The sequence below is a fragment of the Herpailurus yagouaroundi genome, unplaced genomic scaffold (genome assembly GCF_014898765.1).
Source record: "Herpailurus yagouaroundi ecotype Mexico unplaced genomic scaffold, PumYag 220, whole genome shotgun sequence".
Taxonomy (NCBI): Eukaryota; Metazoa; Chordata; class Mammalia; order Carnivora; family Felidae; genus Herpailurus; species Herpailurus yagouaroundi.
The window spans coordinates 2,796,722-2,808,911 of record NW_024412451.1 but is presented as its reverse complement, the minus strand read 5'-3'; the positions used below and the strand labels follow the sequence as shown (position 1 = coordinate 2,808,911).

At 58.9% G+C, this 12,190-nt stretch overlaps 1 protein-coding gene across 4 annotated transcripts in view; it reads left to right on the top strand.

Moving 5' to 3' along the window:
- The window catches only part of SYMPK (symplekin scaffold protein), a 37,621-nt gene extending 25,456 nt beyond the window's left edge, over nt 1–12,165 (top strand). For all 4 annotated transcript variants that reach the window (XM_040457449.1, XM_040457451.1, XM_040457452.1 and 1 more), the window contains 10 exons: nt 2,362–2,522; nt 3,968–4,076; nt 4,337–4,437; nt 5,311–5,401; nt 6,040–6,141; nt 9,665–9,852; nt 10,729–10,905; nt 11,082–11,177; nt 11,430–11,759; nt 11,929–12,165. In XM_040457449.1, coding sequence (XP_040313383.1) covers nt 2,362–2,522; nt 3,968–4,076; nt 4,337–4,437; nt 5,311–5,401; nt 6,040–6,141; nt 9,665–9,852; nt 10,729–10,905; nt 11,082–11,177; nt 11,430–11,759; nt 11,929–12,063 — 1,490 coding nt within the window. In that variant the 3' untranslated portion in view covers nt 12,064–12,165. The remainder of the gene's footprint in view (nt 1–2,361; nt 2,523–3,967; nt 4,077–4,336; nt 4,438–5,310; nt 5,402–6,039; nt 6,142–9,664; nt 9,853–10,728; nt 10,906–11,081; nt 11,178–11,429; nt 11,760–11,928) is intronic.
- The last annotated feature ends 25 nt before the right edge of the window (nt 12,166–12,190 follow it).

Here is a 12,190-nt window from a genome sequence, read left to right as displayed (position 1 = left end):
GTGTTTTCCAATTCCTTTCCTGGTGTCGTGTGTCCATTCATTCAGCAGACCCTCACTGGAGACTCTGGCTTGGCCTTTCAGTACTGCTGGGCACAGAGCAGGGCCCAAGAATAGTCCCTGTCCTCAGGGCATTCTGGGCAGCAGGGACCTTTAGTGCCAAGTCTCAAAGCCGGGGAGGATGCTGTCACTTTTGAGGAACTCAGGAAAGCTCATTCTGGTTGGAACGTAGCGAGCAAGGCAAGAAACGGTAAAAGAGGGGGCGGGCAGGGAGATGGAGAGGCGATACAGGGCCCTGACCGGGCCAGGAAACCTCTCTCCCAAGCCGGTGAGCAGCCTGGGGCACAGGTGACTCAGGGAGTTGAGGCCTTTCTCGCTCTTGGACTTGTTTCCCACCGGTACTTCCAGGTTCAGTACAGCGGTCTCCCCGCTACACCGTCTTGCCCCCACTCTCTCAGGTGCGTTCCCAGGCCCTGCTGTTCATCAAGCGCATGTACGAAAAGGAGCAGCTGCGAGAGTATGTGGAGAAGTTTGCCCTCAACTACCTGCAACTCCTGGTCCACCCCAACCCGCCATCTGTGCTATTTGGAGCTGACAAGGACACAGGTTTGCTGCAGCTCATCAGACGCGTGTTGAGAACCTGCCGAACCCGAGGCTCCAGGCTGGGCCCTGGGAATAGAACCGGATGGAAACTGAGCGCCGTTCAGCCTGCTAGGGAAGAGAGCCAGGCAACAAGAGCCAGAGCAAGCAGGCCTAGGGGCTGCGGGAAGAGGGGCGTCTGGCCCCAGCCAGGGGTCAGGGAGAGCATCCTGGAGCAGGGCGTGGTTGGGCTGAGAGTCAGAGGACAAGGACAGCTAGCCTGTGATGGTGCTCTGGGAAGGGCCAGACAGGTCATCACAGGCCTGTTCCTTCAGCAAAGCCCTGGGTCCCCCAGAATTACAGATGGGGAGACCCAGGCCCTTGGACCATTAAACTGGAAGGTTCAGGGGTGCCTGGGTGGATCAGTCAGTGGAACATGAGACTCTTGATCTAGGAGTTGTGAGTTTAAGCCCCGTGAAGAGCATACAGCTTACTTAAAAAAAAAAAAAAAAAATTGTTTATTTTGAGAGCACAAGCACAAGGGGGGGGGGGGGGGGGCGGCGGGCAGAGAGAGGGGGAGAGAGTCCCAAGGAGGCTCTGCACTGTCTCTGCAGAGCCCAATGTGGGGCTCAATCTCATGAACCATGACATCATGATCTGAGCTGAAACCAAGAGTCAGATGCTTAACCGACTGAGTCACCCAGGTGCCCATACTTAAATTTATTTATTTTTTTTTAACGTTTATTTATTTTTGAGACAGAGAGACAGAGCATGAACGGGGGAGGGTCAGAGAGAGGGAGACACAGAATCTGAAACAGGCTCCAGGCTCTGAGCTGTCAGCACAGAGCCCAACGCGGGGCTTGAACTCACTGACCGCAAGATCATGACCTGAGCCGAAGTCGGCCGCCCAACCGACTGAGCCACCCAGGCGCCCCGATACTTAAATTTAAATTTTTTTTTTTTTTCAACGTTTATTTATTTTTGGGACAGAGAGAGACAGAGCATGAACGGGGGAGGGGCAGAGAGAGAGGGAGACACAGAATCGGAAACAGGCTCCAGGCTCCGAGCCATCAGCCCAGAGCCTGACGCGGGGCTCAAACTCACGGACCGCGAGATCGTGACCTGGTTGAAGTCGGACGCTTAACCGACTGCACCACCCAGGCGCCCCCCGATACTTAAATTTAAAAAGTGGAAGGTTCAGGTTGTGACAGGAAGCACAGGACCTTCTGGGAGAATAGGGGCCCTGGCACAGCCCAGGTGCCCTGAGGACTTACTAGCAGAGACACTGTTGCTTGAGGCCCAGAGCATGAGATAGAGAGAGGAGTTGGACAGCAGAGTTACACGCAAAGGAGTGATGTGTGCAAAGTGACTTGGGGCTCTGAGGGACTGTCAGAAGTAGGATGTGGCCAGAGCCCAGGGGCAGGGGCTGCCCCAAACAGCATCCTGCGGGTAGAGCAAGGTGAGGCGGTGGGGACTTGTCCTGGGAGCGCTGAGCAGGAGGACAGGGTCGGAACTTCACTTTGGAAAGATCCCTCTGGCTCCCCGGTGGGTTGATGGTCAGAGACGAGGTGGGACTTCCGGTGCAGAGGTTTCTCAAAGGGGAGCAGTCCTGGTCCGACCCCATTTCCCTGATGATTGACTTCCTGCCCTAGAACAGTTTGCTTCCCAGGCCCACCTCCCTTCTGTGCCTGCCGCCCCCTCCTCCGCCAAGAAGGGACAGACACTGAGGGCGGGAGGTGGTTGGGAGGAGAATGGTCCCTGATCCCCGCCCCCCTGCCCTATCAGAGGTGGCAGCGCCCTGGACCGAGGAGACAGTAAAGCAGTGTCTGTACCTCTACCTGGCTCTCCTGCCTCAGAACCACAAGCTGATCCACGAACTGGCCGCCGTGTACACTGAGGCCATCGCCGACATCAAGCGGACGGTGCTGAGGGTCATCGAACAGCCGGTGAGGCCCCTGAGCTCACCAGGCTCTGCCCACTCATGGGCAGGGCCCAGCCCCACGCCCAGCCCTTCCCTTGGTATCTCCACCTCGGCGTGTGCTGGTCACTAGCGGTCGCCACTCCGGGCCGAGTGGCCCTGTAGCTTGGGGGTGGCCCACGTGCGCCAGCTGCCAGCGAAAGGACAGCAGGGTAGCCTCGCAGTTACCGGCCTGGAGTTTGACAGACCTGGATTCACATGCTGCCTCTCACTTTCCCCCTGAACAGGCTGACACCTCTTCGGTAAAATTAGCGAGGATAATTCAGTCCCCCAGGTTTGCTGCTGCAGGGATTCGTGACCTCATGCACGCAGACATCTGTGGCACTGTTCTCATTTATGAACTGGCCTTCCCCTGCCTTGCCTACGGCAGTCTTCAGTTGTCGTTACAAAAGTCCCTCCTGCTCCTCTCTTCCAAGCCACCCGGCCACCCACCCAAGAAGCAATTCAGAGCGTCTGTCCTTCCAATTTGCCGCTGGATTTGAATCCACTTTTTTGTATATGTCTGTCCCTGACGGGTTTTTTTTTTATTATGATGGAAAATTTCCAACATAAACAAAAGGAGGGAGGACAGTAATGCTAATTCCCAAATAGCTGCCACTCAGATTCAGCGGTGTCCTCACCTGTAGCATGGGGATAATCGTGGTTTGCTCGGAAGAAGCAGATCCTTCTCCCTGTTTTCACGGTGAGCCCACCAGACTGTGAGCTCCTGGAGGGCAAAGACTGCTGGTTCCCGGATGATTATGAACATTTATTGGCAGAGGAAGGCGTGCTTCTGGAGTGGGGCGGGCTGCAGACGGAGCCCCGATCTGAGCCAGCCGCCGCGCCCGGGCCCTGGCAGTCACCGATGCCTTTAAAAGCCTGCAAAGTCTTCACCGAGGAATCAGAGGGCGGGTTGGGCATTAGAGGGCGGGTTAGGTCAGAGGCGACGGGGAGAAAGGGCCGGGCCTGCTGACTAGGCAGCCGGCACTGGCGAAGGCGTGGGGGCTGCGGCAAGTCTGTACCCTGTGAGGTGGGGGTAGACGCAGCCCGGATGCTGCCGCCCTGCCCCCTCCCCACCTTCCCCACGTTCCCCCCCAGTTCTTCAAGGCTTCTTTTCCCCCCCAGGTTCACTGAGGTAAAATTGACGCAGAGCATTGTGTTAGCCTGAGGTGTCAAATGGTGCTTTGGTGTGTTTTCGTGTGTTGCAAAGTGATGATTACCACAGTTCAGTTAGCATCAGCTCATGTAGTTTTTTCTCTGGTGATGAGAACTTTTCAGATCTCTCTGTCCCCAGTTCTTGCCCCAGAGTCCTGTCATCCCCCCAGCCACCCTGCCTCTGACGCCTGGGTCTGCCCTGAGCTCTCCTGGGCCCCCTCACCCTCCCCACATCACCCAGCTCCTTCCCCAGCCTGCTCTCCCTCTCTCTCCCTGTAGATCCGAGGAATGGGCATGAACTCACCAGAGCTGCTCCTGCTGGTAGAAAACTGTCCCAAGGGGGCAGAGACACTGGTCACACGATGTCTGCACAGCCTCACGGACAAAGGTGCCCCCAGGACCCGCACCTTTCATCCTTTTCCTCCGTGCCCTGGACCCTCCCTGCTTCCCCCTCCCAACACCTGAGGATCAGAGCTGCGGGGTATATTGCCAAATGCATTTGAAAAACCGAGGGCCAAAGATTCCCGCTCGGATGTGTAGTTGGCCCTCCCCTCCCCTCCCCTCCCCTCGCACACGGCCGCCATCATTTCACCTTCCCCTCGGTGCTCACCCCCACCCCGTCTGTGCTCCTGCTGCTTTTGCCCACAGTCCCGCCCTCCCCGGAGCTGGTGAAGCGGGTCCGGGATCTCTACCACAAGCGATTGCCAGATGTCCGCTTCCTCATCCCTGTGCTCAATGGACTGGAGAAGGTACGGAGCAGGGTGTCCCCGGATGCCCCCACAGATGAAGACGTGGCAGGGCAGGGATGGTGGGGAGGCAGGCACCACCAGTCAGATGCTTGTGGGCCCATCCCAGGGCTCATCAGACTAGGGGTCAGTCTCTGCTTCATCCTCTGTGACCTTTAAAAATTTTTTTTTTTTTCAACGTTTATTTATTTTCGGGACAGAGAGAGACAGAGCATGAACGGGGGAGGGGCAGAGAGAGAGGGAGACACAGAATGGGAAGCAGGCTCCAGGCTCCGAGCCATCAGCCCAGAGCCCGACGCGGGGCTCGAACTTCCCGACCGCGAGATCGTGACCCGGCTGAAGTCGGACGCTTAACCGACTGCGCCACCCAGGCGCCCCCATCCTCTGTGACCTTTAGCAAGCCACCCCCTTCTCTGCACTTTGGTTTCCTTCTGTCAAGTGAGGATCGCAGTGACACTGACACACACACACACACACACACACACACACACACACACACACACAGACTGTCTCCAGGCCTAAATGAAACTGCAGACACAGCACGTATGTGCTTCCCCTGCTTGGGTCTTACTCCTGACAGGCTGTGAGGCCCTAGCAAGCCTCAGTCGTCTCGTGTGTAAAGAGATGATGACCACACTGTCCGCTTGCAGGGGGCCTCAGGGCATGTGACACAAGGAGGGCTCAGATGGGGAGCGATGTACTGGGGCTGAGTCAGGCCCAGTGACTTGGAGACAAAGCTCAGCTCCAGGCGAGAGAGGGAGCAAGAGGAGGGAAGCGTCGGGGCATGATGAGGCCAGGGCATCTCCTCACTTCCCCAGAGTGAGCATTTGGGATGGGGGTACAATCTGACCTGCCTCCCCTGCCCTCCGCCTGCAGAAAGAAGTGATCCAGGCCCTGCCAAAGCTCATCAAACTCAACCCCATTGTGGTGAAAGAGGTCTTCAACCGCCTGCTGGGCACCCAGCACGGTAGGTGACGTCGTGGACGTGGTCAGAAAGCAATGAAGTAGAACCCCAAGATAGAGAAGCTACCCGGTGTTGAAGGATGACCTCCTCTCCCCTCACCCCCGTGGCCGGCGTGGAGGCTGTCTGGTGCACACATAACACGGAGATTTAAAACCCACACGCAAGAGCGCCTGGGACCCTCAGCACAGCACTGGCAGAGTGCCGTCTGCCCTGGCGCCTCCCCACAGCGCCGTCTCGGAACTCTGTTAGCAAGCCCACTGCCCGGCCCGGCCTGGCTCGGCCTGTCCAGTGAATGCCCACGTCTGTGCTGTGCTGGGGTCCTGCCCTGCTGCGTGCACAGCCCAGGGAGGAGGGAGAGAAACTGCTAGACCACATCAGATGTTGTCTTAAGGAGGGAAGGAACCCGTCAAGGGGAGGAGAGCAAGATAAAGGCCTCCGGCTGTGAAGGAGGGCTTCCCAGAAGGGGTGGCATTTAGTCCGTCTTTCTTCCCCTGCTCCAGCCCTCTGTCCTCCCAGTCCCATCGAAGAAGAGGGCGCCTCATCCTCATTCGCCACTACCCTGATCTGGGGAGCACAGACACAGCTCTTCACTTAGGCTTTCCGCACTGTCTCCTTCCCCTTCCCGCCCCCGCCCGCTGCAGGTGAAGGGAACTCGGCCTTGTCCCCGCTGAACCCTGGAGAGCTGCTTATTGCGTTGCACAACATTGACTCGGTGAAGTGTGACATGAAGTCCATCATCAAAGGTGAGGCACTCCCCCCATCCCCCCCCAAGTGGCCTGGCTGCTGTGGACCCAGGGAAGAACCTCAGTCACCCACATGTCCCCGCTGGAATCTGCCAAGTTGGAGATTGTGCCACCTGCAACCCCATCTCAGCTCTGGATACCCGCCCTCCTCCCTTTTCCTCCCTCCTCCTCTCCTTCCTCCCTCCCTCCCTCCATCCAAGGAACTGGCTTATCTACTATGCGCTGGCACAAAGTAGCCCTCGAGAAAGGTGGGAAGCCCCTCCCTCCCCAGGCCTGGCCTGAGGAATGAAGGAAGCTGAGCCCTCGGCCGAACAGGGGCAGAGGTGTGGCCAGCAGAGCAGATGGAGCGCACCGGGGCACTTGTTGGACGAGGAGTAGGTGCGGAGTCCGGTCTGGGCTCCTGGGCTCCTGGGCTCCGGTTGAGGCAGGAGAATGTGCCTCCAGGGCAGGGGCTTGGGGACAAGCTGGCCGGCTCACCACAATCAGCAGTTTCATAATGGCTGCTGTCACCGTTTAGTGAGCACTTACACTGAGCCCGGGCGTCCTCTGTGCCCTACGGGCCTGCCTGCCCGCCCCTGCGCACCGCCCCTTACCTGGTGAGTATGCCGACGTCCATGTTATAGATGAGGAAATGGAGGTTCTGGAGAGATTGAGTAACTTGCTCAGGGCCACACACAGCTAAGTGGTGTAGTAGAACGTAACAGGAGCTGACGTCCAGTAGACCCGAGCTGGAATCCGGCTCTGCCAGTTCCACCTGTGCGTGCACCCTGGGTCTCGGGCCATCTCCCTAGGAAGCCTTCTGTCCCTCAGCCCTCCTCAGCACTACCCCCGCTCCTCCCCGAGGGAGGTTTCTGGTCCAGAAGCCGTGCTTTCCCACGGAGGTGGGAGCCCTTACTGTCGCCTGCTGTCCTCAGAAGACCCCTTTGACCCGTCTCCTTTAAGAACAAGGAGGGGGGTCTTCCCCTCGCCACTTAGTTTCACGTGTGGCCTAAAGTAGCTTCTTAGAAGACTACTTGTTTCCTAGCCTTCCTCAGCAAGTTGTCAGAATCTTTTAGATCAAGACAGGAGCTAACAAATTTAAAACCCGCACCACAACTGAGGAGGCACTAAGGCCTCTGGCGAAAAGGGTCTCGAAGCTGAGCATCCAGAAGTGGCCTTATTTTTTTTTTTTAAGTTTGTTTATTTATTTACTTACTTAAGTAATCTCCACACCCAGCGTGATGCTCAAACTCAGAACCCAGAGATGAAGAGTCGCATGCTCCTGCGACCGAGCCAGCCAGGCACCCCTAGGAGTGGCCTTTTTACACACTGTCACCCCTTTGATGTCAGGGAAGCTCTGGGCCCACTCCCAAGGACGGTACGCTCACACAGTTTTGCGTACAATTTGAGGGGATTCACAGACCCCACCACCCCCATAACCCCATTCACAGACCCAGATGTAGTCCCTGGGGGAACACCTGGCTGCAGGTTGCTCCAGTGAACAGTGGCCAGGTCCCTGGAGAGATCCTCAAGGCCTAGCCTTTTTAAGTTTATCTCTTTTTAAATGCTTATTTTTGAGAGAGAGAGAGAGAGAGAGCACGAGCAAGGGAGGGGTAGAGAGGGGTGGGGGACAGAGGTTCCAAAGCGGGGCCTGTGCTGACAGCAGAGAGCCCGATGTGGGGCTCGAACTCACAAGCCGTGAGATCATGAACCTGAGCTGAAGTCGGTCACTTAATCAACTGAGCCCCCCAGGATAAGCATTCTTTCATGGCATTCACACCTCTTTTAAACCACCCTCTTTCTGTGGTGAGTTTTTCTATAACTGGACCTGCCCCCGGTGGCCTGGTGCAGCAATTAAGAAAACTCACTGAGCACCTCTGCTCAGCCCTTTGCTGGGCGGTGCTGGGATGGAGACAGCCTTGGTCCTCCCTCAGGGACTCACAGTCTATCCCTGGACAATAACAACCCACAGTGAGCAGGGCTGAGACAGGGGAGCCCCAAGGGGACACCAAAACTGAAACCACAGAAGGAGGAGTAGGAGTGAGGTAGCCGGGGAGATGATGATCCCAGAGAAAGCAAGACTATTTGCAGAGGCCAAGAGATGTGCTGGCATGGTGTGGTTCTGGAACTGCAGACATGAAGCTGATTAGATCTTGTGGTTTAGGGGAAGGGGCCCGGTCAAGAGAGGTCAGACTGGAAGCATTAAGAAAACCGTGCCTGGGCCCCATCCACAGAGTGTCTCATAGGCCCACAGTAGGAGATTGGGCTTGATTTCTGGGAGGCATGGGGTTCAGAGTAAGCTTTTTAAAAACCCCTCAGGCTGCTATGGAGGGTGGCTTAGAGGGCTGGGTGGGAGGCCCAGGAGGAGACTGGAGCAGAGGGGGAGGGGAGGACAGGGGGTTGGTTGTGGACCCTTTCAGGCAGAGCAGGCAGGAGCCAGCCACTGCCTGGAAGGGAGGAGGAGGCGCTTTCTTGGTTTCTGGTAGGTTCACTCTGGCTTCTACACTGTCCTTCCCTTCTACACTCTCCTCTGGCCCAGACACCTGCCCTGTCCCCATCCAGTCTCCGTCCTGCCTGCATTCCTGTAATGCCTCCGTCCTCCCCCTGTTCCTTATAGGAGCCCCCTCATTCCTTATAGGCACCCACCCCTGTTCTCCATTAGCCTCTCAAGGATTGGGGGCCTCGCTTCTGGCTCAATAAAGACTTCCTGGTTGACAGACTCACATGGCAAGTGGTGTTTGGGGAAGAAGGGGTTCGGAGGCAGTTCCTGGGGTCTCCCCCTTAGCACAATGGATCAGAGCACTGCCAATCCTGATTTTGGGGTGCCACAACCCACTCCTGAGGGAACAGACCCCAAAGCCTGCCTGCCTTCATGGATGCCCATACTGTGCCCACCCTCCTTGAGCCCTTCCCCACACTGGGTCTGGAGCTGGAGAGCTCTTCGAATGCCCAGGCTTCCTCCTCTTGTTCCTTCCTCCCTTCTTCTGTGGACCGTGCCTCCCACGTGGCCCCAGGCCTGGTATCCCTCCAGCACCAGCACAAACCCTTATGCCCTGGTCAGGATGGGGAGTGGGCAGCCCCGAGGCCAGCCTGCTGGTGGAGAGCATCTCTCCTATGAGGGGGCTTATGGAAGTCAAAGCTGCCTTCCCACTCTGGTGGGGGTGGGGAGGGCAAGCCAGAATGGGCCCCCAGGCTTTGGCAACCTGTCTTTCCTGCCTCAGCCTTCCCATGGGTTGTCCCTGGAGAAAAAGGGCCAAGGTCTGCCCGCTCCGCCCAGCGTGGGGCTCCCAGGAGCTGGGCATGTCTTTAACCTTGGACCAAGACCGCAGGCTTTCCAAGGACCAGGCCACAGTACATCCCCTCAGGGACCTGCTGGGCGAGGAAGTCCCTCTCGCCTGGAGCTTCAGGAAGTGAAGGCTAGGTCTCCACTCAACATGGGCAGATAATGGGGCTCTGTCAGGGCGGGGCGGGGGGGGGGGGTGGCTCCCACCTCCCAGGGGGCAGGCGGGCAAAGAGGACAGGCCCACTTTCCGCCTCCTCGCAGCCACCAACCTGTGCTTTGCGGAGCGGAACGTGTACACGTCGGAGGTGCTGGCCGTGGTGATGCAGCAGCTGATGGAGCAGAGCCCCCTGCCCATGCTGCTCATGAGGACCGTCATCCAGTCTCTGACCATGTACCCCCGCCTGGGGGGGTTCGTCATGAACATCCTGTCCCGCCTCATCATGAAGCAGGTAACCCGCCCCTGACCACCCCAGTCCCGCAGGCAGGACACCACAGCAGGACACGCTGGAGACAGATTGGGGGCAGAACCCCAGGCTTTCCCGGCCAGCTTGCCTGCCGCCCCCCCAGAGGGAGCCGGGAGGAGAGCACGCTCCAGGAGGCCCGCCAGCCCCTTTGCCCTCCCTGGCCTGGGCCAAGACGAGACAGCCCAACAGGGGGCGCTCACTCAGCTCCAGGATGGCCACTGGGTGGCAGGAGCAGTTGGCAGGTTTCACGGGCCCGCGTCCCAGGAGAGGCGCAGTGCCCCTTGCCACTAGCTCCGCACCCGGCCAGGAGGCACACTAGAGCTGAGAGGTGGGCCCGTTTTTCAAGAGAAGCTTGAAATCTGGGTGTTTAGAAATACCAAGAGGAAGTAAGTAACAAACCCCACTCATAAGCTCTCAGACGAGATCCAGCCCACAGGTTGCCACTTTGCAACATCTGGCTCACAGGTAAAATGCAGACTCAGACGACCCTGGGTTCAAATCTCGGCTCTGCCCCCTCGGTACCCACGGTACCCTGTGCCTCCGCCTCCCTGGGCCTCATCTGTCTAGCAGGGCCGGTGTTGCCCCTCCAGGCTGCTGTGGAAGTGAAATGAGATGGTGCTTGCCTGATAGGGCCACTCCCGTTTCCCTCTCCTCTTTTCCTAAGTGGCCCTCATGAGCCGCTTGGGATCAGAAAGAGAGTCACAAGGTCTTCTGGAGGGCCAGAGGTCGCGGGGCGTGTAGCCCAGAGCAATCTGTTGCCTGGTAGGGATTTGGGCCCCGTCTTGGTCAGGTCTCTCTCCTGGTTCGGGGGGTGGCTACCTGCACACCCCCTCAGGACCGCTCCCTCCCTGCCCCGTCCAGGTGTGGAAGTATCCCAAGGTGTGGGAGGGCTTCATCAAGTGCTGTCAACGCACCAAGCCCCAGAGCTTCCAGGTCATCCTGCAGTTGCCACCCCAGCAGCTGGGTGCCGTCTTTGACAAGTGCCCAGAGCTCCGGGAGCCCCTGCTGGCCCACGTCCGATCCTTCACCCCCCACCAGGTACCCCAGGGTGTGGGATGGGTGGCCCCGTGGGTTCGGTCCTGGAGGAGTGGATGGGGGTGGGGAGAGGGGAGCCCTGCACTGCCACAGAGGGTCAGGGATCAGGGATCTGGGGTGTCCACTTGGGGTCTCGAGTCCGAGCACTCCGTAGAGCCCCCAACCTGCTCTTCCCCTAGCAAGCACACATCCCCAACTCCATCATGACCATCCTGGAGGCCAGTGGCAAGCAGGAGCCAGAGGCCAAGGAAGTGCCCGCGGGGCCCCTGGAAGAGGTGAGGGCCCACAGCCCCCCACTCCCCGAGCCATCAAGGCCCACCCTGTTCTCCTCACCCCAGACACCTGTCTGGGAGAGGCTCCTGCCGAAAGGGATGGGAGGTGGGGGAACAGTTGCCCCGTACTTACTCCTTGTGCCCACCCTGCTGTCTGCCTCAGGATGTCTTCTGGCTCTTTGCCACCATCCCCTGACAGTCTGTGACCTGCCGCCCCCCTCCCCTGAGCTTCTCTTTGCCCTTCCCGACCCCCAGGACGACCTGGAGCCCCTGGCCCTGGCCCCAGCCCCAGCCCCCCGGCCCCCTCAGGACCTCATCGGCCTTCGGCTGGCCCAGGAGAAAGCCTTAAAGCGGCAGCTGGAGGAGGAACAGAAGCTGAAGCCGGGAGGAGTGGGAGCGCCCGCGTCCTCCTCGTCCTCCTCTTCCTCCACCCGGCCAGGCCCTCCCCAGCCCGAGGAAACCATAGATTTCCGGGAGGAGGGGCCTGAGTGTGAGACCCCCGCCATCTTCATCAGCATGGATGACGACTCGGGGCTGACCGAGGCCGCACTCCTGGACTCTAGTCTCGAGGGGCCCCTACCGAAGGTAGGGATGACAACTTCAAAGCAGCAAGGGAAGAAAACAACCAGGGCCCCGGGGTGAAGGGTGTGTGCCAAGTGCCCAAGGTTGGGGTGGGGAGGGGAGGGTACAGCCCGAAGGAAGGCTCGGAGGTAGGATCACACTGTCCTTGACCCACTCCCCCTTCTGTCACCAGGAGGCAACAGGCGGGTTGACCTCAAAGGAGGAGCGCAGCCCCCAGACCCTCACCCCTGCCGGAGAAGATACCGTGAAGACCCCCAGCCCCGCCGCCGAGGAATCCGGGGAACCCGAGACCAAGGGGAACAGCTGACGGGGCTCGGTGGGGAAGGGGAGTGGGGCAGAGAGCTCGGGGAGGGCAGGGCGGGGCCTAGCCGGCGGGGCTTTGCCTTTAAAATTAAAAAGATCGCGGGTCTGGGGCGTGGATGCAGTCTCTGGTC